Genomic DNA, 24,554 nt, shown 5'->3' on the forward strand with positions numbered 1-24,554 from the left:
TTTATACAATTGCGCCCCCCCCCCCTATTAATTTATACAATTGCGCCCCCCCCCCGTCTATTTACACAATATATTTCATTTTTTTTTTTTAAATATAGTTAAGAACAGAAACATTCAAATTAGCTGTTAAGTGTTGCATTGTATAAAATACAGTGGCAAACATTTAAAAAATGCATAAAAACAATTGTGAACAGCACTAGGTTTAAAAAGTGACATTTATATCCAGTACAGCAAGTTTTCTAATCTGTGCAAAAGTTTGCAAATCCCATGAAAGTTCAGTAGACTGTTCAGGCGTTGGACGTGTCGAGTTAGGCTTTAGCAACTTTTGTTCTACATCTGTGCTCGAGAAAGAAAGCTTATCAAATAAAACACCCCGCGCTCTGCTGGATCATCTGTATTGTCCTTTTTCATCTCATCCATCTTAACTAATATTCCCCCGTTATCTCTGACCTCTCAGGTTTCCACTGAGGGAGTCAGGGGACTAGATGAAGCCCAGGCTTTAGATGACAGCAAAGTGTTGGGTGTCAACTCACTGTTCAATAAGGGTAAAGTCAAAACTCCGCAGAAATGATATGAAAATCAATGTGCAATATTAAATCATAACAAACTATTTCAACAGCATACAGTAAATGCAGCACCCAGCTTAAAGCCTGTCTCTGAAATCTTACTTGCTACATTGAGAGGCTATGCATTGCATTCATCATCATCATCATCCTCCCATCAGCAGTCCACAGCACTCTGCCTAACATCAGGGGTTTAAAAACAATAGGTACATAGAAAAATAATGGCAAATTAAATACTTTGTTTTAGAAAAATAGGTCTAACGGTTATTTCTAAATCTCTCTGGATGAGTTTATGTGCTGTACCTTAAAAAGCAATACATGTCACACACAGCTGATTGAGACCTTTTATAATTTAGTCAAGTGCAGTCTCCATGCAATACATGAGCTTGTGTTGGAATTTATGTAGTTAAAAAAACTAAAATGACTAATTCATTTGTCATGCAGATCACCCTAAAATGGTTCGGTACATTTACATCTGACGGTGGAGAAGCAGGTTTCCGCTGCATTGAATTGATGTCGTCTGTCAAAGGCTAGAGCAGGCTTATAAAGCTAAGGCTATCGGAGGCTGGCCTGTGTCCTCGGCCCAAAACATGAAAAAACTTCTGTCCCCCCCCCCCAATGGTGCTTTGTCAGCAATTTTTTTTTATCTAGGAAATTGTACTTTTAAGAGGATGGTGGAAGACCTAAAGCATGCAACTAAAAACTACCATGTAGGATCGTCAGAGTTTTAGAACGTATGGATGTGGCGTCTGTGTGGCAGCGTCACAATTGCAATCAAAGCTACACATACAGTTTTAAGGGGTATTATGTTGAGGCATTTTGAGGATTTTAAAAGAAAACTTCACCCACAAAATTACCATTTGTATATCAATTACTCACCGTGTGTTACCTTGAATTTGTCGAGAAAACTTTGTCTTACTCTCACACATCATGCAGTATAATCTAAGTCTCACGGATCTAGTCAGATGCTCAGTACTTCCCAAACACGTTTTCACTGAAACATTACAATTCAAAACACTTCAGCCTTCGAGTAGTGCGCCCTGAGCATGTGCGTGTGTACAAGCTCCACTTGAGCGGAGTTCAAAGGAATGCACATGCCCAGGAACACCACTTGACCCTGTGTGAGAATTTACTGACCTGTTTTAAATCCAAATGTTTAACTGAGTACTGAGCATACGACGAGATAAATGAGACCAGGACTATACCGTCATTAAACAGAGTCCCCATTTTCTTCAGGTTATAAAAAATGTTTGCCATTGTTGGATTCTCCGTTAAGTAGCAGAGCTGCACAGCTAAATTTTGCATTATGGATAAGTGCAAAATCCAAATTCCAGGAGCTGTATTTTTTTTTGATGAGGGTAAATGTGTGACAGATTGCCATTACAAATGGTAGTTTGGGGGGTGTCCTGCCAAAGAGGCTTGTGAGAAAGTCTTCATGGTTAGTAATTGATAAAAAAAATAGTCATTTTGCAGGTGAGGTATTCCTTTAGCTCTACAACTGTTCTTTTTCTATTACAGAATGATGAGAAATGTCAAAAAAAGGGACTAAACCTTGGTTCTTTTCAACTTTTTTTTGTAGGTTTTGAAAATCTGATGGATTAAAACACACACCAGTGTAAACTAGTGTTGTCACGATACTGGAATTTCTACCTTCAATACAATACTTTGAAACTTACTTTGAAGAATTTAAAATTCTAATTAAAAGATAAATACAATAAGCTGATAACATGACAACAACAACTTTTCCATTCTTGGTTAGTAGCGGAGAACAGCACAGTGACTGTAGTAAATATTAACAATAAGAGAGCGAGAAAGCGCAGCAGAAATTGAGCATTGAATCCATTTCAACTATTCAGAAATGCTATGTATGTTATTTTGGATGACACTAGTGCAAACAACTACTGTATAATTAAATACAAGTACTGGAAACAGTTGTCTGGAAGAAAACTCAAACTGTCACCTTCTGCTGAGAGACTACTGGTCCGGATGGTTAGATGTCCAAGATTCACCATAAATAACTGCAGAAAGAAACAAAGAACAGCTGTAGGAATCATTACAATCCCCAAACTGCTGGGACAGAAATTTTCCTCACAAGTTTTGACTGCAACTGCAAATACCCCACAGCTACGCTTACGTGGTATTGATAGGATGTAGGTTGTTATATGTTAATTATGTTTTCAAATCTACGAAATCCAAAACTTGAAGCATTCATTTTGTTGTCTTTCAAATGTTCTGCGTGTCAAGGTTGAGCTGTTGAATTCACATACAGATCTTAACATAGCAACATAAATGCTGTTAAAGATGCTCTCCTCTTTGTTCAGGTTGTATAAAATGATCTCCAGAGTACATTAAACTCTAGAAATATACCGAGATTCAGTTCGTTCCTGTACTGGTTCATCATTATTGCTCTCAAAGACTGACATAAGTCTTGTTGTGCTATGTAAGGTTCATGCAGCCTCTACACACGTTATTACTATTACAGTGTTCTGTACTTTGAGCTGAATAAGAAATGATTTTCATCTGTTGTGGCGAAGTTGTGTACAGTAGGCACGCTAAATATACAGACGGATCTCCTTGTGAGTTTGAAACTGCGTCGACTGTTCGGAGCTGCTGACAACAGGTGAACTTCAAAGCCGTGGAGTGGAATATAGAAATGCCTCGGAAAGAGTTTCAAGTAGCTTTGTCCCTGTGAAGAGGGAAGAGTCATAGAAAATGAGACTTGATAGCTACAGTAGTCTGTAAGCATGCCAAGGTCACACCTGATTGCCCGGTGAGTTGCAGTGTGTGTGTGAGGAACATGCGACAGAAAGGAAAAGAACCCATGAGAAAGGAAAACATGCATATCTCTTTTAGAAAAAGCACGTCAGGTGCCTCGTGTTGCTGGCAGTGTTCTATTTGAAGTATGTACAGGGTAGATGACGACTTTACATGTGGTAATAATATAGTGTATAAATACCTCTGTATAAATGGACTTTATACATCTAAATCCGAGAGCTGGAAGGGCAGGGGGCTGGGAGGGTTTCCGAAAAGGAATGGAAGAAAGTCTACAGTTTGTTTGCCTTTGCATATACAGTCTCTTTCTTAGACCCTGAGTCAAGCTTGAGAGGACACCTTCGGTTGACGTCGAAGGGCTCGGGGACGCCTACTTTCCTGGAAGCCCAGGGTCAGAAACTGGTCTGTGGAGTCCCAACATTCCTGAGCTGCTGGGGACATCAGGTAGGGAGGCTTGTCGGCCTGATGAGAACCCCGGGGGCTGTTCTACTGAGTCCATGCTGTTTTGCGTGTGTCTCTGCTCTGTGTCCGTGTCGCTCTCGAGCAGTCCAGCAAAGTTCCCGTCTGGAAGAGTCTCTGTGCGAAGAAGGTCTGGGGAGGTTTCTTTGGACTTGTTCTGGGCCTGCTCTGGGCCAGGACTCTGAAAAAGACAGAGGCGAGGTGGCATTATGAGCCATTTGGCAGAGAACGTAAAGACAGATACAGAGCTACCATACAAATGTGTCTTTAAACCAGGAGCAGGCAACCATGCCGCTCTTTAGCCCCTCTCCACCGAAACTTTACATTTTGAGTCCTCAGTAAGATGTAATGCACTCTTCACCAAATAATGTAATGCCATTTTAACAACAGGATGACATAATGAATTAACAATAATCATGAATTGCTTTTTAGAATTTTCATTTATTTGTTAAAACAAGCGTAACTGAACTAAATCCTTCGTGCTGACATCACTCTTTCATATTAAGCACTATTGAGCAGTACACACAACAGAATGGATTTTATGTTTCTGTCCTGTCTTGTTATATTTAACTCATCTCAATTTGGATAAACTTTTTATCTCCCTAAATTCACAAGACATTTTCTGCAGACTACTTTCCTTTAAAGTGATATTGTATGCTGCATGTTTTATATCTAAAGGAATTAATGTTAACATTAGTTTGTTCAGGATTCAAGGCACACTCTTGTAGGACATACTTTTTAATCTTTGGCCTCAGGGAAAGGCATCAAGTATTTTTAAGTCAAAAGGTTCAAAAGACCAAGTGATTTCAAGAGTCCTTATTGTCACAACCATAGTACATCCTCCAACAGGTAAAAACGACACAGAACATTATTTTTTACTCAGTAATTTTCAGCATTAACTGATTGGTTATTGTTGAGGTGGGTTAAGTGTCTGATGTACCTGTGGCCGAGGCGGTGCAGGAGCGAGGCTGAGCTCTGTCTGGATGGCAGACACCGGCTGGACCCAGATGGCTGGCCTCTGGTACTCGGGGCTGGAGGTGACGGTGCTGTAGGCGGGGGGGCCTGACGCTGTTTGCCTCTGGAGGAGCTGCAGGATGGCCTGGATGTCTGCAGTCATCTGGGACTCCAGTCTGATGGACAGACACAGAGGAAAACATAAAATAAAATAAAAAAGGAAGCTGTGAAACACATTGGTTACAAGATGTCTGCTGAGTGATCCTGAGGTGAATACTAACATGAACAGGAGATCATTAATGTTGGGAGTCTGGAGAGTTGATTGTCTAGATGCTCAGTGTTCTTAATCAATACTGATTTACAGACTGATGACAAACAGGTGATGAGCTGCTGCACAACAGTTCCCACTACATCAGTCACATATGTAAATGAGCAGAGTCCCATCATCACACAAGAACACATGAATAAGAAGTCTGTTCTTAACCACTTCCAATCAGCTAGGACTTTTTCAAGCTAGAGTGAAGATACTGGTCATAGGAAGCTAGATCTCAAGGTCCAGTGTCACCAGTCATGTCATGCTAGCTTGTTGGGAAGGGGTTAAATAATGCTCCAAAGTCAGGCTATGGACGGACGGACAGACGGACGGACTGGTATGGCAATTTTTACAGAGGTCCCTTCAACTCTCACCTCAAGATATGTGAATGACAATGGGTTTTCTGCAGTACAAATGAGACATTTTTAGCTATTGTATTTGAATATTTCTGCCTACTGGGCTCCCTAAACAGGATTGGAATTGCATAAAGTGGATATGACTGGAAAGATGAGTCTCCTAAGGTCTCAGTGAGCCCAATTGTATTCATTTATGATGACATAAGTCCCCACGGTAGCCATTTCACTGCAGTGAGACAAATTCTTTTAAATTTTACCTGACCGTATAAAATGACCTACTGCGACCTCTGGGATAGTTACAGGCCCATGAAACTTTACAGCGACAAACCAGAGACCTTGGGCATTCAGAGGGTGTCTGTTTTCATAAGTATATTAACAAGTAGCAACCTCTGGGGCTGAAAATTGAAGTGCCACACACTGCAGTTCTTTGAATGGCCACTTTGGGCTGACTCCAGAAACCAGTCAATCCCTCACTTTAAAATACCCAAATTTAAAGCAGAAATAAATACGTTTACAGCCTGGTACAAAAAATGTTCTGGTCACCTCAGCGTGCTTCCGGCCTTTGTGGCAACTGTATGGTGGCTGAATGTTTATATAACTGACGCATTTATATTTTATGAAGGATTAAAGTTACACATAATTAAGGGCGGGCTGCTTTGAGTGACAGGCTTTCTGCCAAGAGTGTCATCGGCTTCGCAGTCAGATCCCCTCTCACTTCTCCACAGCGCCAGCCTCTCACCCAAATATAGTCACTTCTAGCACCAAAGAACCAAGACAGTGAAAGTCAAAATCCGTAGATCAGTGGGTGACGTCACCATAGCTAGATCCATTGTTTTACAGTCTATGATTGACAATTAGGGGGATTTTCAGCAGTCTGCAGAACAGAAGTGCTCGCTGGAAAATGCTGTCCTTACTGAAATCTAATGTCAAAAGTTGATATTAAACCCAGCATGGATTTTTCTGTGGTGGTCTTTGTGTCTTAATGTTGCACTTTGAAGTGATATTTGACTATTTTAACACATGATATCAACCTCAAAATGTGCTGCAACAACTTATGACATACATAATACACTCTAAACTTTCAAAATCTGAACAGGCGCTTTGTTACATCTTTATGAGCAGAAAAACTTGAGCTGCGTCTCAAATTAATCATCAGGTTCCCAGCTGTCAGATGATGTACACCATTTCAATGTGGCATATGCTGTTCACCTACTATCTCCCCCTAAAGATCCTCTGTCCCCCTTCCAAGAGACAAACATGGGTCTATGGTCGGGAGATGTGGAGTGGAAGGGGTTAAAAGAAGTCATTTGCTTTTGATTGGTCCTTGTAACCGTTATGATCATTACAATTAAAGGTGTAATGATGCTGATCACTGCTGATGATTAAACCAGTACTATAAAGCCCCACAGCTCTCAGTGCGGTGCTATCAATGTCACATCAGTGCAGTGTATTAACTGCCACTGCTCAGCAGTGCTCATGTTGTAGTGTGTGTGTATACACTCCATTTCTTAGTTTGTGCTGTGACCTAATTTCACCGTATGGATCAATAATTTCATCTCATCATCACTGTTGCTTGGCCGTCGGCCTGAAAATAAATATGATGACAGATGTTATCATTTTGCCCCTTTGCTCGAAGGAAAGAAAAAGCAAAAACCCAGATAGTAAATGTATTTAATCTGCTGACACATTGTATGACATGTTTTCCCCTCTTATGTACAGTTGTGTAACACACTGCAATCATTATGGGATGGTGGACGTGTGGTCAATACTCATACCAAACACTAGGGGGAAGCTCAACCTTACAACAGGATGGTTTACATGGAGTATTACAGAACAGCAGCCCTCTGCTTCTGAAATGCTTATCTCCAGGAAGAGCAGCAGTTCTGACGTGTCAAAAGTATTCATATCCTTTACTCAAGTAAAAATACTCAATTACAAGCAAAAGCTCTGCATTCACAGTCTCGCCTCAATAAATGTGTTATCAGCAAAATGTTAAATGTGCAACACTCAAGTTAACTACAAGTACCTCATAATTGTAATTAAGTACAGTACTAGGGCTGCAGCGAATGATTACTGCATTGTTGATTAATCAATTGATTATTGTCTCGAGTTACTGATTAGTTATTCCATCTATAAAATATTAGATAATGATGGAAAAATGTTGTTCAGCGTTTCCAAAAGCCCAAGATGACAATGAAAATGTTTTGTTTTGTCCACAACCCAAAGACATTCAGTTTACTGTCGTAGGAGGAGAAAACATTCACATAGGATTTAGAGTTTTTGTCTTAAACAATTACTCAAACCAACAAATTAATTTTCAGATTAGTTGGCGATTCATTTAGTTTAATAGTTGATAACTAATTGAAATAGAAATAGTATCCTCTTATCTCACAATAGAATTTCACATGAAATCAGACCAAGAGGTGGACTTATAAATTTAAGATAGGGCTTTGACATCTGCAGGAAAGTTTCTGTGGTGCAGGTACCATAAATTCAAACACCTGCACTGTGTGTCATCACCTAATGCAGCAAGTTACATCACGGCGTGGAGTGTCTGAGATGGTGAATCACCTCTTTTCCCCGCACACTCCCTTTTTTCAGTCCATCAGCAAAAAAGGACGGAGACACAGAAGGCGAACAGAGTGAGCAGAGACTTCCCGGCGTGGAGGGGAATGCCTCTTGTCGCTCTGCCAGGTGCCTGTTTGCTCTTTAGAGGACAATAAACACTTTGGCTCGGGCCTGTTTGAGTAGACAGAGTTTGTGGTGCAGTGACCATGTCTGCTGCCTCAGACAAAAACTCTGCCAAACCAGCATAAATGGATGAATGATGGGGACACTCACTGGCCCATGTTTCCACTGGGATCACTGTGCAGAATACTTCATCATTATATCTCAAGTGTATGAGGTCGTGAAGGACCACACTGTTTCCTCCTTTTCCTCCATAACTGCACCAAAACTCTGCAACTTCACCACAACATCCAGCATCCTAACCTCACAGGATGACGTCGACACTCTTTGCAATGTGTCTGCATCTCGTGGCTTTGTGCTATAAATAGACAGCCGCTGACTGTCTGCCTCCCCCTCATCTGTATCGGTGCACCAGCCGAGAATCACACGAGCTGCTCACACAGTCCGCTCTCTGCATTAACACAGCTGCAGCGGGTGACTGGCCTAAAATGTCTCAGTGCAAGTTCTCAGCCAATTAAAGGCAGAATCAAGGGGGGGGGTCTGTAGTGCAAGCTCTCAAAGAGGACTTCATGGTAGTGAAGCTGAAGAGAAATAAAAAAGCCTATAATGGGAATCTGAGCCTGAAGGTGTCTTTCGTTATCTAAAGGTCAAGATCCTCATCACGAAAAGATCACACTCTGTGCTTCAGACTTCAGCTCACAGTCTGAAAATATATATTCATTTTATCCTGATTTATTTTTATTAAAAATGACTAAAAGAGTGTTTTTGCACCCCTGTAACACTGTCAGGCTCATCGCGGTCTTCTTCCTTGTTAAAACCTGGCGCCTACATTACCCACAATTCAACTCGGCTGGCAGCAGTTTGGTCAGAGATTTTGGTGTGTTATGGTGCATTTCATTTGCAACAGGAAGTTGTAAGTTCAGGGTCACCAGTCGGAAATTTCAGCTGGAACGCCCCCTGAAGTCGGATTTCCGACTCTGAAGTCAGAGGAACCTCACCAGCCCTGACCTCAAAATCCAAGATGGCTGCTTAGTGCATAAACACTAGTGAGAGCTGTAGTAATACAGGCACATTGTTGGTGTATTGCTATTTTGACGCAGCAGAAAGTGACCAACAAAAACCTGGTCTAAAGTCAAGATGGCGGAGTATTTTCCTGCCATTCAATGGCTGCATTATTCAGATAGTAAGATCTGCCTAAACAGGGCAGTTCACAGCATGCAAACACTCCGCCTGTTACACACACAGGGATGTGGGATGGGCATTTTAAATAACTTCTATATTCGAGTACATGCAAAAACAAAAAACAAACAAACAAAAAAAAGCTATGTAAGAATGGAAATGTAAATTGGCCCAAAACTGAAAACAAGTGCATCTGAAATTCATTTACTTAACAACCAGACATCAATTAGCATAGCGCTGAAGGACCGTCTCCGAGCCGCTATCCCGTACTCAGTTCAACATCTGCCAGGTGAGCATGAGCTAACAGCAGCAGCAACAGCTAACATCCAGCACCAAGCTGTTTAACAGTCCCTCTGTCTTGTTAATAACCTGATGGGTAACATTAGCCGTGTGATGCTAACAGTAAGCCCTGTCACTGTGTGTGTGTGCTGACACTCATCAACTGTTCCCCTCTGCATAGTTAACACTCCCGGATAAACAGAGAGCCCAACAGCGGAGCAAAGAGGTGCTGAGCGAAGCAATACACTGCACGCAGCTCTACAATGAAACATCATTTTACCCATTTCAAACACATTATGTTGAGCAAATACTGACGTCTGAACGAGCACGAGGCAGAACTACGAGGCCCATCTCTAGTTGTGGGTGGGTGAAATGAAACACCATTAATGAGGAATATATTAGACATTCTCTCAAATGTGGCATGAGAGCAGAGCTGCTGTCTGATTCCCATTAAGAGGCTCTGTGTTACACACGAGGAGCAGTGTAACTCCATTCATTAATTCCGAAGCTAAAGGTTTAGTTGTGTTTCCTCTGTCAAGTTTATAACTACAGTTCGTAGTTTTGCTGCCATATGATTTTCATAATATCCTTTGAAACAATCATATGATGGGATTTAACATAAAGCCAGATAAGGATTATATAAATGAGGCCACAGCTCATCAGCTCCTCCATTCTCACAGTTTGAGGGCATATGGGAAAATATATCCTTATACATGTTTCCCCTCGGCCATCAGATGTGTCCCTGGATGTTAATGAGGCGGGGAGCATTTTGGCTTTGGTGATGTAAGCAGTGTGTGGTGTTTCCTCTCCTCACCTGTTGAGGTGCTGCTGCAGCAGGTCCAGCCGTTGCTCCACCTCTCCGTAGGTGAGGTCTGTGTCGCTGTCATCCTCCCCGGCTGGCGTCTCTTGACACTGGGCTGACTCCTCTGCACCCTCGTTGGGACGCTGACACACCCACTCATCTTTATGGAGCTCTGGAGGGAGGGACGCGTGTGCAAACAAACAAACACACACACACACACACACACATACAGGGTAAATGATGTGTGTTATTAGAACAGTGCTTCAGGGGAAGCATCTTCCTGTGTTGTGCCTTTTCATCATTTAGCTTTACTAAGCTCTGATCAGCTTACTGCCTCCTGAATCCTAACATCTATCCTACAGAGGAAAACACTCATCTGACCCGGTCGACAATCACACCCTGTGTGGGATTTTTTTGTTCCCCTCCTTTTGGGTTTCCACAAGTGATGGTTGCAGATTAAATTGGCAATTCCTGTATGTTGTTCTCGCCGGGCTGTTTAGAAGAATCAATATCTCTCTGCTCTTGACTCTGGCTGAAATCCTCTTATGGCTGCAACAGCTGAATTATGGGATATTAATATCAAATCAGTTTTCCAATCTCAGCGCACAATCATGCTGAGTTTAACTTGGCAGTTAAAATACAGGACAAATGTTACTGTTGTCCTGCTGTGTGTGCGCAGGAGCTTTGTTCCCGGTGGATGATTTTATGGAGGTTTAAGCCGACGGAGCAGTTGCATCTTCTGACAGGAGGTCACAACAGGTCAGGCTGCAGACACAAACTGGTGTGTTTGCTCGACATGGAGCAGCAGGCAGACGGTGAAAGTGAGGATTTCTCCCAGAGCTTGCCGGGGATCTCCATCCCAGATGCAGCTTTGTGTGGAAGCTGCTCAGTCAAGCCTGCTGCTCTCACTGTCTACACTACACTGAGATCCATAGGAGGATTTCATTACTATTTACTTGTTTGGTTTGGGTAACTGCACAGTGTCACAGCGCTGTGTCAAAGTTTAACAGTAGCTGAATAAACAATTAAAACCATTTATCTCTAAAATAGATTTAAACGTGACCAAAACAGCAGATAGAGTAATGTCAACAACATGATTTTACTTAATGTTTCCTGTAAATCCTTTATTTGGTCATGACCTACGATCAAAAGGGGTGACCCCGGGCCGGTTGCTGGATATAATCCTCTTAAGTTCTATTACTGAGTGGGTTTTAGGTTTCGCCGTAATGACACATAATCCCTGTTTGGATTTTTAATAGGTGTGACATTCCTCCTCTGGGGCTTAGGGATTTTTGGGGTTTTTCTAAATTAACTTCTGAGCCAATTACCGTTCCGAGAGTAAAACTTTAGAGGACGAGCTTGTGGATTTACAGGAAATTTCATGTCCATTTCAACAAGACAGTGATTTGCTTAATATAGACAGAATAAAAACCTCTGATATTTTGTTTGTTTAAAATCAGTTCTTTTATGTTTGGGCAAAAATAGAAAAATCTGTTCAGGATAAACATTTATTTGAATGACAGGAATGAAAAAGGCTTTGGAAGCTGCTTATTCTTTCTTGATCCAAAAATAAATCCCATGTTACTGAACAAAAGAATGAGAACGACTGTGAGATTATTTCTGTTGTCACCTTTATATGTCTGATTCTGCATGTTGTCTGCAGCCTGTGCGTCTGTAGTGCTGCTCAGCCCGAGTCCCACAGTGTGGTCCCTAACCACAGGGTAGCCCAGCACAGCAGAACACAAGGGCCTCTGCTCCTCTTCCTCCTCCCTGCCTTCTTCCTCTTCCTCATCCTCCTCGTCCTCTCCCTCCTCAGCGGACTCTCTCCTCTCCTCAGCTGCTGAGGAGGCGTAGATCTGCCTCCCTTGCTTGGTGTCGCAGTAGGTGGCCGCTGGCTCCTTGTTGTGGGAGCCTACAGGGAGAAATGGTAATCAGGAAATCTGCCGGGGGAACACTGACTGCTCTGCTAAGACTTCCTCTGGGGATGACGGGTAGTCTCATTAACTTTGACAACAGGTAGCGAGTGTTTTGCTTTGGGGTTAAGCTGAGGACAAACAATGTTATGGGAGAATCTGGCTTCTAAACTACTAAGGATGTTTAACGCCATGCAACTGACAGTCACTCCACATGTGTGTGTTTACAAGTCACGTGTGACCAACAGTAAATGAATAATGCTCCCGTTCACTGAGCAGCTCATCAGACCAAACTCTACATCTTCACACCTGACGGATGGAGGCAGGATACGCCGGCTGCTGGACTGTGAAGCGGACTGTTCGGTACATTCTCTGTCCTCACTTGTGTTATATTGGGAGATGGTGATACTGTATTCAGACGGCCTGTAACCATGGTGACCAATTAGATTTGCCTGAATCAAAGCCAAACTGCTGAGTGCTGCTGTGCGGAGGATCTGTCTCCAAGTCCCAAGTCTCTTAGCTGTTAGAAGTCAAATTACAACTGTTTCCACGGTACAGGTTGCTCTCAAACACTCTGTATACTGTCATCTGAAAGCCGAGGCTGCTGTGTTTATCTACAGTCTGAAGACATTTTCTAACCCGAATACACAGGTACCCGGGCTTGAAATACCACGTGCATATGCATGGCGGTACTGTGTACGTATTATATGGGCTGTGTATTTTCAGATCTCTACTGACTGTGAGACTCATGCAATTAAAACTTTTCACACAACCTCGTGCTGCACGTCCATTTTACAGACATTCATCGTGCAGAGAAAAATAAATTTATAAGTGAGTTAAGTATATAAAGTAAGTAAGTAAAGTTGCAGGGTGAAAAGAGGACACTGACAGACAAGACAGAGCAGCACAGGTCTACAGCAGCACTGTAACATTACTGTCAAGCCAGCCACGGCAGCCGCACCACGGTGAAGTTCATTTAAAGCTGGATATCTGACAGACATTCACTCCGGACCCAGCGGCATCTTCTTACACAGTTTCACCCAAAGTTGGCAGTAGGACAACGGTTAGCTCACCTCTCAGCCCTCGTTTACCTGTTTTTTTATATTTTCATGCTGGTTTGCTAATATAAAATTCATACTAAATTGGTTTCACGTAGCACAGTTATTTTTGTTACTAATGTGTAGTTCATTCATTTTACATTATTTCTTCTTGCTATAAAAGAATGGGAAAATAAGAGGAACCTTTGGGGAAGTTCAGATATCAGATTGATCGAAACATCTTTCAGGCCTGAAGTGAAGCTAAGCCTGTAAACTAGCCTGGTCATCTTAGGTCAGACTTATTTAAATCTTCTTTATAAAAGAGAATTTCCTAAAGGTAAGCCTGATTTACTGAAATAAGCCTGGTTTAACTGGTAATCTGCTAATCATGAAACACCCCTCTGATGTAACCATCACTTCAGCTATTAAACTGTAGCAGGGTGAACGCCAGCATACCTTGAGGGTTGAAAAACTCCATGACAGCAATACCATAATAATGCTTAAAATGTAAATAAACTATTTTAATTAAACCCTCTCAACCTAACAGAAGGGTTTAAATCAGCACAAAGAAATAATGTTTAACGTTGGTAAACCAGGAACATCAGTCTGCTTTTATCAGTGTTACTGTGAGTGAATCTGACAGTGTGTATTGTCCACACAGACTTTATGAAAAGCCTCTCCCTCTGTTCATTACATCTCTGCAGCCATTTAAAGGCAGCAGGATGGATATGTTGATAAATCTGCAGCCTCTGACTGGAGAAGTGCCGCACCAGAGCACAGGGCCGTTATGCACAGCTGTCCACGGTGTTTACCTTCATTAAATCAGGTGCAAATGACACCATAACCACACACCCCACTACACACATCAGACAGATTGCTAGAACTCTGCATTCTGCCTGTTATGCATCCGATTATCATCTATCCTTTGTGGCACAGCCTTCAAACTTTTCTAAAACAAATCAACTGTTCATGTGTTACATGTTAAAATGCATTAGGATGATACCAGATATGAAAGCAACATCAAGTAGAGTCTTTATAAACGTATTCTGGTTGTTTCTCATGCAGCAAAGTATTTAGACAACACATACAATAAAGACTGATACACTGAAGAAATATTTTAGGTCATACATCGTGTTGGTATGAATAAGTGTTAAAATACAGTAGAAAGGACCAGAGGGTGGAGTCTTCAATTTAAAAAAAAAAGAGAAAAGAAACAATTTTTATGGCGTAAAAGCACAGTAGTGATGTTGTGTCTCAATCTGACCTGTGGAGGATTTCCTTCTGTAGGACACTCGTCTTCGACACTCGATGTCATCTGTGTTAGAATCAGCTGCTTGTGTGCATGTCGCCTGTAAAGGGATGATGTATGATCAGAGCCATGTAACATAACAACACATACTAACTCACATGTACATGGACATAAAGCTATTTGTTGCGTCTGCATAATGAAGAGGATGCCTTTGCTTTGGAGCCACAGTCTTCTCTGCTGGTCTAAGATCAAACCTTTAAAGTATGACATGAATAGATGCCACACTTTCTCCACTTCTTCTTTCCAGGGCTGCACCAACAAGGATTTTTTCCACTTATCCTATTTATTAATTTGCACACAGAATACATACTAGTCCGTCATTACACTTCCAAATTTTTGTTCAGCCACACGAGTCCTCAGTAAATGTTTATTGAAACCAAATCTCCAGTAACATGTATTGACCAAAGGGAAAAACTGGTCAGGTCCGAGTTCCCAAACAACCCTCCAAACCACTTTGCCTCTCCTCCAGGATGTCATAACTGACTTAAAGAACGTAACAAAAGATTTACAGAGCCTGTGGGAGAAAACTAGTCCAAAATCAACAGACAGCCTTAACAACAAGGATTACTATATCTCAGATTAAAAGTTAAGCAGAGCTCTGTTGCACAATTTCAAATAATCTTTGTAAAGATTAGATAAATGTGTGAATATGGAAATAGAGATCAGCTAAATACTACTGAGATCAATGCAACTTAAATGATAAATCCTTGGTGAATCCAAGTATACTGATGCAAACCAAAAACATACAGAACACTGGCACAACAGATACATTTATTTATTTATTTATTATTTAATGTGGGCTACAAAGCCATCGTCAGTGTGATGACTTCGTCACTGAAACAAGTCCGTTATTGTTTGTCCTGCCCACAGTAAATAACAACAACCATGCTCGCATACATTGTTGAAGACGTTTAAGGTGCGCGCGCCGCCATTTTAGACCTTTAGCGCGATGGCAGAGTGGGGGGAACCCGTTAACGTTCGGCTGCTCTGCATCACTTCACGGTCCGTTACACTGTTAGCTAGCTAATAGTCGGTTAGTTAGCTTAATGTTACTCATGCTGGCTCGACAGAAAGTCTCTAATTTCTCATGCTTAGACAAAAACTCGTTGGCCGAATTAACGGCGATTTATGGGCAAATAATAGAAGTAAAAAAAAAACCGGACAAAGGCGCAGGAAAAGAGACACGGCCTGACCGCGAGTTAACGGCAAACGAATACAACAGCTATTTAGCAACACCGTAAAAGTATGTTGGTGTTAAAGATTTAGAGCGGATATGTTAGCAGAAATTGAATATAGTTATGTTTTCTTTATTGTATAATTACCTGAAACGCACAGTCGTCTCTTTTCGTTACCTTTTAATGAGCCGTTCATATCTACACACGCCACAGGTGCCCAAATCACTCTCGATAGCCGTTTCCGTTTTCTCGTCGGCCACCGTAGTTTTCCCACACGCTTGGCATACGGTTTTGGAGGGTTGTCGGCAGAAGTTTTAGTCAAGCAGCAACCTCAAGAACTGAAAGCCAACATGGAAGTTACAGAAGCTGCAGTTCTTTGAACGGCCGCGAGAGGGTGGCCCCAGGAGACAAGCCCCATAGACCCCATGTTAAAATGGCTTTTACAGAAGAAATGTTTACAGCCTTGGTCTCTGAGTGTCAAGCTGTCTGCTGATAGCTCCTCAGTCAGATCCATCCCTCGCTCCTCCACGGTGCCAGCCTCTTGTCCGAATCTGGACACTTCTGACAAACCAAAATGCCGATTTTTTGCAGTCAGTGGCTTTAGTTGGCTCCCAATCTGCAACTTCACTGCTAGGTGCTTCAGATCCTGCACACTAAATGTTTTCTGGACCACTTTTAAAACCTTAATGGTTGCCAGATAATTAAATTTGATCTAGGTTTAGGTAGATTTAAAGTTTAACTATGACTTAATTGGGTTTGAAAATGAATCCTTGTTGGTGCAACCCCAGCCTAAGGAACATGAACTACGGCCTGTCTTGTTGGAGCACCGTGTATCTCCTGTTTTTGGTGTAATCCTACCAGAACCTTCTCTTGTGTCTCCTCTGCTCTGTCTCGCTCTCCTCTTTCCCCATTCTCTGAATAAATAACAGAAGGCCAACACAAAGTGCACTTCCCGCTTGCTTTAGAAGATAATTAAAACAACTGACTAATGTGGGTTCTTGTTCACATAATGTCACATCTTTCCCCTGCTCAATTCATCATAATTACAGCCTACATCATGTCCACAATGTCCACCCCACCCTTTGTGCTTGACTAACGCTCTCTATCTCTCACTCTTGTCTTCGAGCCAACGGCAGATTAAAGAAAAATGTCTAAATTAGCCCTCGTGCTTTCATTCCCACAACTTTGGATAAATTGAAGCACTAAAGAGAATTAATAAGAAAGCCATTCATCCAATGGAATGGACATGGCAGAGATATGGCACATGGAATGGATAGCTTAATTCAAGTTAATAGTCTCTACTAGGAGCTGTCTTACAGTACAGCAGGGACATCAACTTGTTTTGCCCAGGGGCCACTTTTGCTTAATGACAGGAAGCCAGGGGCCAGTTAATAAACAAACAGTATACATAATAAATAAATGAATTGCCTGTTTTTAATTTTCCAATGTTTGCTGTCCTCCGCTTAGCACAGACCTCTGTCAGGGGATCCGCTAGATCCTCCCTGGCAAGTTGTTTTTATAAACAAGCTACTTTCATGTGTTTCTTTTAATGCACTCTGGCACCTTACTCACGTTCAAAGTACAAAACAAAATCCCAGTGTAAATTAATGAATTAGAAAATGGTCTGCGGGCCAAATCTGGCCTGAAGGCTCTTAGTTAGGGGTCACTGCTGTACAGTGACGATTGATTGTTCCATAAAAGCCTCCAGACCATTTCACTACTTCGACAGCTTTAATCAGAGACAAGAACAGGTGGTGGCACCTCAATGCTAATTACACTGATTACCTTCTCATCACGGAGGTCAAAGGTCAGCTCCAGGTTTGTGAGGAAGTGGTCGGCGAACTCTGGATACATGTCCAGCACCTCCAGGATCTCCTCCCTCTGAATGGTGTGGAGGTCACAGTAGCTCAGCGCCCGCACGTCTGCACAGGATTTCCCTGGCTTGGTGAAGAGATGGATCATCTCGCCAAAAATGTCGTTCTTACCTTCGGGGGTGAGGAGAGGGGGGAAGAGGCAGGCAATCAAATATAAGTAAGTGACTCCTATTAGCTAATCAAGGACATAAGCTTTTCCCCTCATCTATTCTTGGCTTCTTATGGAACAACATCCACAGTTGCTGGGAGTATGTACTGTAGTTAGATAGTATGTAGAACAGTATGTGATGACCTATAAAGAGACGGGCCACCTGGCAGAGAAGTGTGACAATGTTAAAGAGGCTAAAGGGCATCACAGTCATCTAAAAAAGGATTTACACAATGCCGTTCTGTCCGCTTGGAAGTCACACAGGCCTAACATTCCTGTCTCTGTTTAGTGTGTAATGACCTACATGGGATGGCCACAGGGTTAACCATGCTCGCTTTGGTCGAGTCTCTGTGTGAAGGTATGATGGTGCTCAATATTACATAAATAAATGATTAAGAAGGAAATAACTGTTTCAAAAAATGAATAAAAATATATAAATGAAATAAAAAAGTGAAATAAGAGATGTTATTTCATCATTCTTACGTTCATAATTACAGTTTTATAAGACTTCATTTTTATTTTAAAATGACCTTTTTCAAAAGGTTTTATTTCATGTCACTTTTTATTTCATTGACAAAATCTCATAATGTCTCTTTTCATTATAGTGGTGATGTCACGGCCCTCTGACTTTTCAGCCAGTCACATACTCCCTGACTCTTATGGTGTGGTCATACTGAATGTGAAGCGAGCATTGTATGCAATTGACGCTGTGTTGCAAAAGCCTATAAGCATTGAGATGTGATTGAGATTCTTCTGACGTTACTGAGAATCAGAAATGGAGGACAACCTTATTGTCACCGTCTGCGGGCACCCAGAGATCTACAACTAAGCATCAGTACTGTACATAGACAGAACAAAACAGAAGAGGGCTCGGAGATCAGTGAGCGAGTTCTTAAAATATGTATTTGTTACTTGTGTAAGCTATTTTGTTAAGTGGCTTCTTTGCAAAACACTTTGGGTAATTTGTTTTTTTTACACATATTTGGCAGTTTCCAGATACTCTAAAAGACACTCCAGCGGCCGTATTCGCACGAGCAAAATGGAGCGAAAATTTGCTTCGCATTTTGTATGAACACACCAACACTCCAGCAAGCATCTGCTACCAGATTTAACCCATTAGCCGTCATGAAAATTTACATTATGTGCTAAAAGTGTTATTATGAAAAGAAGCAATATGAAATTAAAAACAGACTTCTGAAAAAAGAGCATTTATAAACGAAAATATCAATGACGAAATTTAAATTAAAACCAATAAATCTTTATGATGATAGCTCATTTCAATAGAATGAGTTGAGTTTTAATAATTTCTTACATCATTTTAAAAATAATTGGTTCATTAATATTTTTTTTTTATTATTTACAGTATCTCAATGTATTTTAGATGTATTTGACATGGACTACTTTGGGGTTCAATAAAAGAGCTCCATGCACAGGAGTAAAATCTCATCAGATCTTATAAATTATAAAATCTTCAAACACTGCTGTGTATTTAGTTCAAAGGTGTTTGCAGACTCTCACATTTATCTTGTTCACAGCATTGAGCCGACTGATAATTTCTTATTTCCATCTACTTAACACCGTGATCAGAACATTAGCATTTTCACGTGTAGTGTAATTTAGTGTAGTATGCGACCATGTGACAACGGTGTGCATGCACGATGCTGTGAAAATGAAGTAATCAGCAGTTCTCTTTCTGTAGCAGAGAAAATGTGCTGAGTGGTGTGGAACCTACAACTTTTACATCTGTGCCTCTCGCTCATCATGACCCTATTGTGTCGCTGTTTTTCGCCAGACCTTATTGGCTGCATGAAAACAGTTATTACACGAAAAAACTCATACATAAAAGGCTTAGTAGGATACACCTGCTGGCTGCTGGGATGAAAGGAGAGGAGGGGGGATTAGATTTGATGTGATTACATTTGGATGCTGTCGATAATGCCACGCGGCTCAGTGGCTCCTGTCATCAAGAACTGCATCACACCACTCTGACAACCAACTTCCTTTCTCCGTCTGTCACTTCTCTCCTGAATTTCTCAAACTACCCTGTTTCTTTTACTCTCCTCTTCCTCTCCCATCGCTTGTCTTTCCTTTCTCCCTAGCCCACTCGTTCTGCTCTCCACCCCTCCCTGCTTCTATTGTCATCCATCTTTATTTGAAAGCAATCATGCTCTCTTTTTTTTCATCACACAGATCCGCCGTTACCTTCGTCCCACCATGTGTCCTCCCCCAACTCTTTTCTGTCCCTTCCCTTCATCTGAAGCACGACTGTGAGGCGGCGACAATCACAATGTTCTTTGAAGTAAGTTATTACAACATGCCCAGTAGGAATCACAGCTGCCAACCCAGCCATATCACAGCACCACGGCGCCATCTTCATTTAGTTGGCCCACCCATGTCTACACTAATGGAGGTTAGTTGAGGCAAAGCTAACCAGGCTGGAATGACAGGACTATCAGAGGTAGTCTTCTGTGGTTGTGTTTGAAGTGTTGTTGAGCTCCATGCTGGCTCAACAACAGAATAAACTGGGCCAATTAGACATATTTCTCTGTACAGGAACGCTGAGTGAATGCCATCAAGTTCCTATGTTACCAGTGTGCACTGGCATTCCTTCCATCATCAGACCTGATTATCCTACAGCCAGACAAACTACTGGAGGCCTTTTCAAATATCTGTGTGCAGCTGAAGGTATGTAGAGTGCTTACAGTAGCTCAATCCATGGATGTATGTGAGAGCTAATGTCGGGGCCAAAGGGAGGGCACCCAAACGAACCTGAGGCATCCAGAACTACTACGTAGTAAAGATCTTTTTCATGCATGAATGTGACTGTTTCAGTGAAATCCACAGTTTTAAATACAGTTAATCCCCACAAAAGCTTGCAAAATCCTGGAAGGACTGATATTTACCATACAGACATGAGAGTGGTATCTATCCTCTCATCTAACTCTTGACAGGAAAGCAAATAAGCGTTTTTCCCAAAATGTCATACCATCCCTTTAAATATAATAAAATTCTTTTCATGTAATTCAGCCTTATTCATCATCGTAAAGTTTGTTCATTGCATCCATCTGGCTTATTTTCCTGAAACAAAGAGATCATTTAAAACTTCTGATCACACACACAAATCCATAACCAACTACTCAATCACAGAAAGATGTTAGTACACCTACCGAGGATTGCCACAACAACGTCATCTTTGAGGATTTCTATGGAGCCACGGGAGACAAAGTAGAGTGCGGTGAGCACATCTCCAGAGTGGACTAGGGTGTCTCCAGGGGGAGCATGGGTGGTCTTGAACCTCATGGCCAGGGCCCGGAGGCAGCCCTTGGTGGCTCCACGAAACGCCTTACAGCCCTGGAGGAGGTTCTTGTTGAGGTGGAGGCAGATATCCGCCTGCAGGCACTCTGGGAAACCCTTCAGGACCTGTGTGTGAAACACAGGTCAGAGCAGACATGATTGTGGTCAGATGTCGAGTGGAAGTTGTTTCATTCAGGGCTTTGGTGTATGATTTATAGTGTGTGGTAAATTTTGGTTGGGTGAAGTTGCAGGTCAAATTTTTCCAGAGAAATTTTGATACAATTGCCACTTGTGTTCTTTCCTTCTTCTCAAAACCTATTACACCCTGCAGTAAAAATAGCCTGTGATGTCTTTCAGCACAGAGCTATGATCAACTGTTTTACTGAGCCTTTCAGCAGCTTTAGCAGCAGATGAGAGACAAGACAGAACATTTAGAAAGTGAGAAGCTGCAGATAAAAGACAGCACAAAGTGAAAAGACATGTTCAAAATTTATTGTGTCTTCTTTGTTTGATACTTTGGCACAGTTTAAAGCTGTTTGTTTTAAGAGTTTCACTGCCTTTATGTACTGAGACAACCCAATCGCCTGAAAAATGCTGCCACTGTTTATTTCTGCAAAGCAGGGATATGTTACAATTGTCAAAATTTGTGGTTATGTGGCAGAAACGTTGGAACAATGTTGTGGTTAACGCATGGTTTGGTTTAGGCACCAAAACCACTTGATCATGTTTGGGCTTAAAAAAACAGTTTTGGCAGCACAACCACAGCTGGAGAAGCTGTTGAGGTCTCGATAAAAACGGACTGCTTTTCGTGGCACTATCTCTGCGGAAAACACATCGTTGTTTTGGCCCAAAACTGTTTTGGATCTACTCTGTTTCTGCTCAAACTGTGTGCTTGCACTCAGATACCATGTTGCTCACACTCAGATACCATGTTGCTCGCTCTCAGATACCATGTTGCTCGCACAGATTTCCTGCTCGAGCTTCGGCTTTTCTCCTCGCGCTCAAACTGTTTCTGTGCGCTCGCAGAATTTCTGCTCTCAGATTTCTGCCCTGCGCTTGGATTTTTTTATGTAAAAACCCTGTCAAAATCCCCTAACCAATAGAATGCCAGATTTACTGTTGACCAATGAAATGATCCCTGCCTCCTTGTGGGCGCGCTTGCTTTGGTATTAGAGCATCCCGTCCGGGCGGGTACTCTTTAACCAGGCTCATCCACTCCCACCCTCCAGGGCTTTATTAATTGTTCTTCCCTTGCTTTCTTTACCACTTTTGGAATAAAGGGACTGTTAATTTACACACGTGCGCCATATGTATCTATATCTATATCTATAGCGATATATTTATATATTTTTATATATATATATGTATAGAATATGTATTATACAACAGTTAGTTCCGACCGAGTAATTTGATTGGACGAGAGGCATTCCGTGAGTGCTGATATAGAGTATAACATCATTGGGACACTGGACATATCACTCCGCTCACAGGTGTTATAAATATAAATACAACTGTTAATTAACCAACTGTCACACTCGCTACATTGACGCAAACTGACACTATAGCGTTCCACAAAAAAGATGGATATTTTCCCCAAAATTACATTTGAATTAAATTATGAGTGGTCGTCAGCAGAGGACGAGGAAAAGGAAAGCCAGGACTCTTCAGTGCAGACCTCCAGGTGTGTTTGAATCCGGCCGTGCCAACATCCAGGTTTGCCAACGTTTCATCAGCCGAACTGGACGAAGTTACACAGTTGCAGATCAATGTAAATACAAAGTAGCTTATGAGTTCCTGGCGTGTGTGCTGCGTTGCCTGGCAACAGACTGGGGGAACTGGGGTTTTTTTCACGGAGCTACATAATGTACTTAAATAATTTATTTCATCACCTTTTGTTAACATTTCCTTACTCAGCATTGCTGTTTAAGCTGTTGTTGAACTGAAGCAATATCACACTGGAGGTCATGACATTATACAGTAGGCTACGTCACTCCCTCTTGTGAGATATTGCTGATAGTAAAGCTGGCATTCTATTGGTTGGGGGATTTTGACAGGGTTGTTACACAAAAAAATCCAAGCGCAGGGCAGAAATCTGAGAGCAGAAATTCCGCGAGCGCACAGAAACAGTTTGGGTGCGAGGAGAAAAGCCGAAGCTCGAGCAGGAAATCTGTGCGAGCAACATGGTATCTGAGTGTGAGCAACATGGTCTCTGAGTGCAAGCACACAGTTTGAGCAGAAACAGAGTAGATCCAAGCGCAAGCAGAGGCTATTTGAGTGCGAGGGCAGGGTTTTTGAACGTGAAATCAATAAATAATGCTCTCAAACTGATAGACCACTCTCTTGAATAAAGATAGAGATAAAGCTCCATAGAAAAGCAGCAATGTATCAGTAAAGAAAACAATTTTTTGTGGCTCCGTGGAAAAACAGCAACAGCGACAGCTCAGTAAAAAACTCCCACATTCGATGACTGAAACGCCACTGGAAACACAGCAATGACTCACAAACAAACAACTGGTTTTGTTGTTTGTTGGTGTCAAACAGTGGTCTGCAGCTTGGCAGATGTCTCGCCTAGGTGACACGCCATCCACCATCTCCTCCCCCTCCCGAATATAACGTATCCATGGTTTGCAGAAATGTACGATGCCAACATTTTCCTCTGGAGACTGGGCTGACTGAAATGATGAAACTATGAACCATAAACTGGTACTTGCAAGACTAATAACAACAGTATTAGATCTTGTCTGTCTATTAAAACAGTCCATAATACTCTGACCCATGTTCTGCTATGTAGTAAAAAAACAACACAAAAACAGAAAAAGTATTACAAATGTTAAAACTTGACCCAACCATGATGGGTCAAGCATTCCTACCCATCCGAGTTAGCCTTGGAGACTGCTGAATATACACTGAAAAATATGTGGAAAGGTCATTTTAACATTACATTTAACATTTTCTATGAATGTAACATTTTTCGTGAGGATGTCCTGATGCATAAAGACTTATAATACACTTACCCTTTAAAGACAAAGAAACAGTGACCACTGACAACACAGCTAATGATCCTGGGACAATGGGAACTGACTGTAATGGACCACATTTTCAGGTTCAAACTTTAACACCATCACAGACACTGGGAGGTGAGGAGAGGGGCTTTGAGGACACATAAGGGACAGTTGAAACGAGAAAACACATTTCTTATCTTTGTCATTTACACATAAAATACAATGTGCTAATGACACGAGCACAGCAAAGAAATGCAGCCTGAACTGGTTTTCTGGCTCTGACAGGCTTTTTGTTGCTCAGAACAAAAACTGATCAGTAGATTTGGAAAGGAAAGACTGAACAACATTTGGCAAGCGCAGGTGCCACCGCCGAGCGTGCCGCCAAGGCTCCCACAGTGGGAGGGAAACCTGGCAGCGCCCGGCGAGGCTGTGCCCAC

The 24,554-nt window shown here is 41.8% G+C and overlaps 1 protein-coding gene across 6 annotated transcripts in view; it reads right to left on the bottom strand.

Annotated features, from left to right (window-relative positions):
* Positions 1–31: 31 nt before the first annotated feature.
* Positions 32–24,554, bottom strand: part of kcnh7 (potassium channel, voltage gated eag related subfamily H, member 7) — a 92,267-nt gene continuing 67,744 nt past the window's right edge. For 3 of the 6 annotated variants that reach the window (XM_050063103.1, XM_050063102.1, XM_050063100.1), the window contains 7 exons: positions 20,989–21,241; positions 17,585–17,784; positions 14,580–14,664; positions 11,996–12,277; positions 10,378–10,537; positions 4,735–4,924; positions 32–3,975 (listed from right to left, as the gene is read on the bottom strand). In XM_050063103.1, the coding sequence (XP_049919060.1) occupies positions 3,706–3,975; positions 4,735–4,924; positions 10,378–10,537; positions 11,996–12,277; positions 14,580–14,664; positions 17,585–17,784; positions 20,989–21,241 (1,440 nt within the window). In that variant the 3' untranslated portion in view covers positions 32–3,705. The remainder of the gene's footprint in view (positions 3,976–4,734; positions 4,925–10,377; positions 10,538–11,995; positions 12,278–14,579; positions 14,665–17,584; positions 17,785–20,988; positions 21,242–24,554) is intronic. The other 3 variants (XR_007571113.1, XR_007571112.1, XM_050063101.1) reach the window with 3 other exon arrangements.

This window comes from Epinephelus moara, chromosome 15 (assembly GCF_006386435.1).
Source record: "Epinephelus moara isolate mb chromosome 15, YSFRI_EMoa_1.0, whole genome shotgun sequence".
Classification (NCBI taxonomy): Eukaryota; Metazoa; Chordata; class Actinopteri; order Perciformes; family Serranidae; genus Epinephelus; species Epinephelus moara.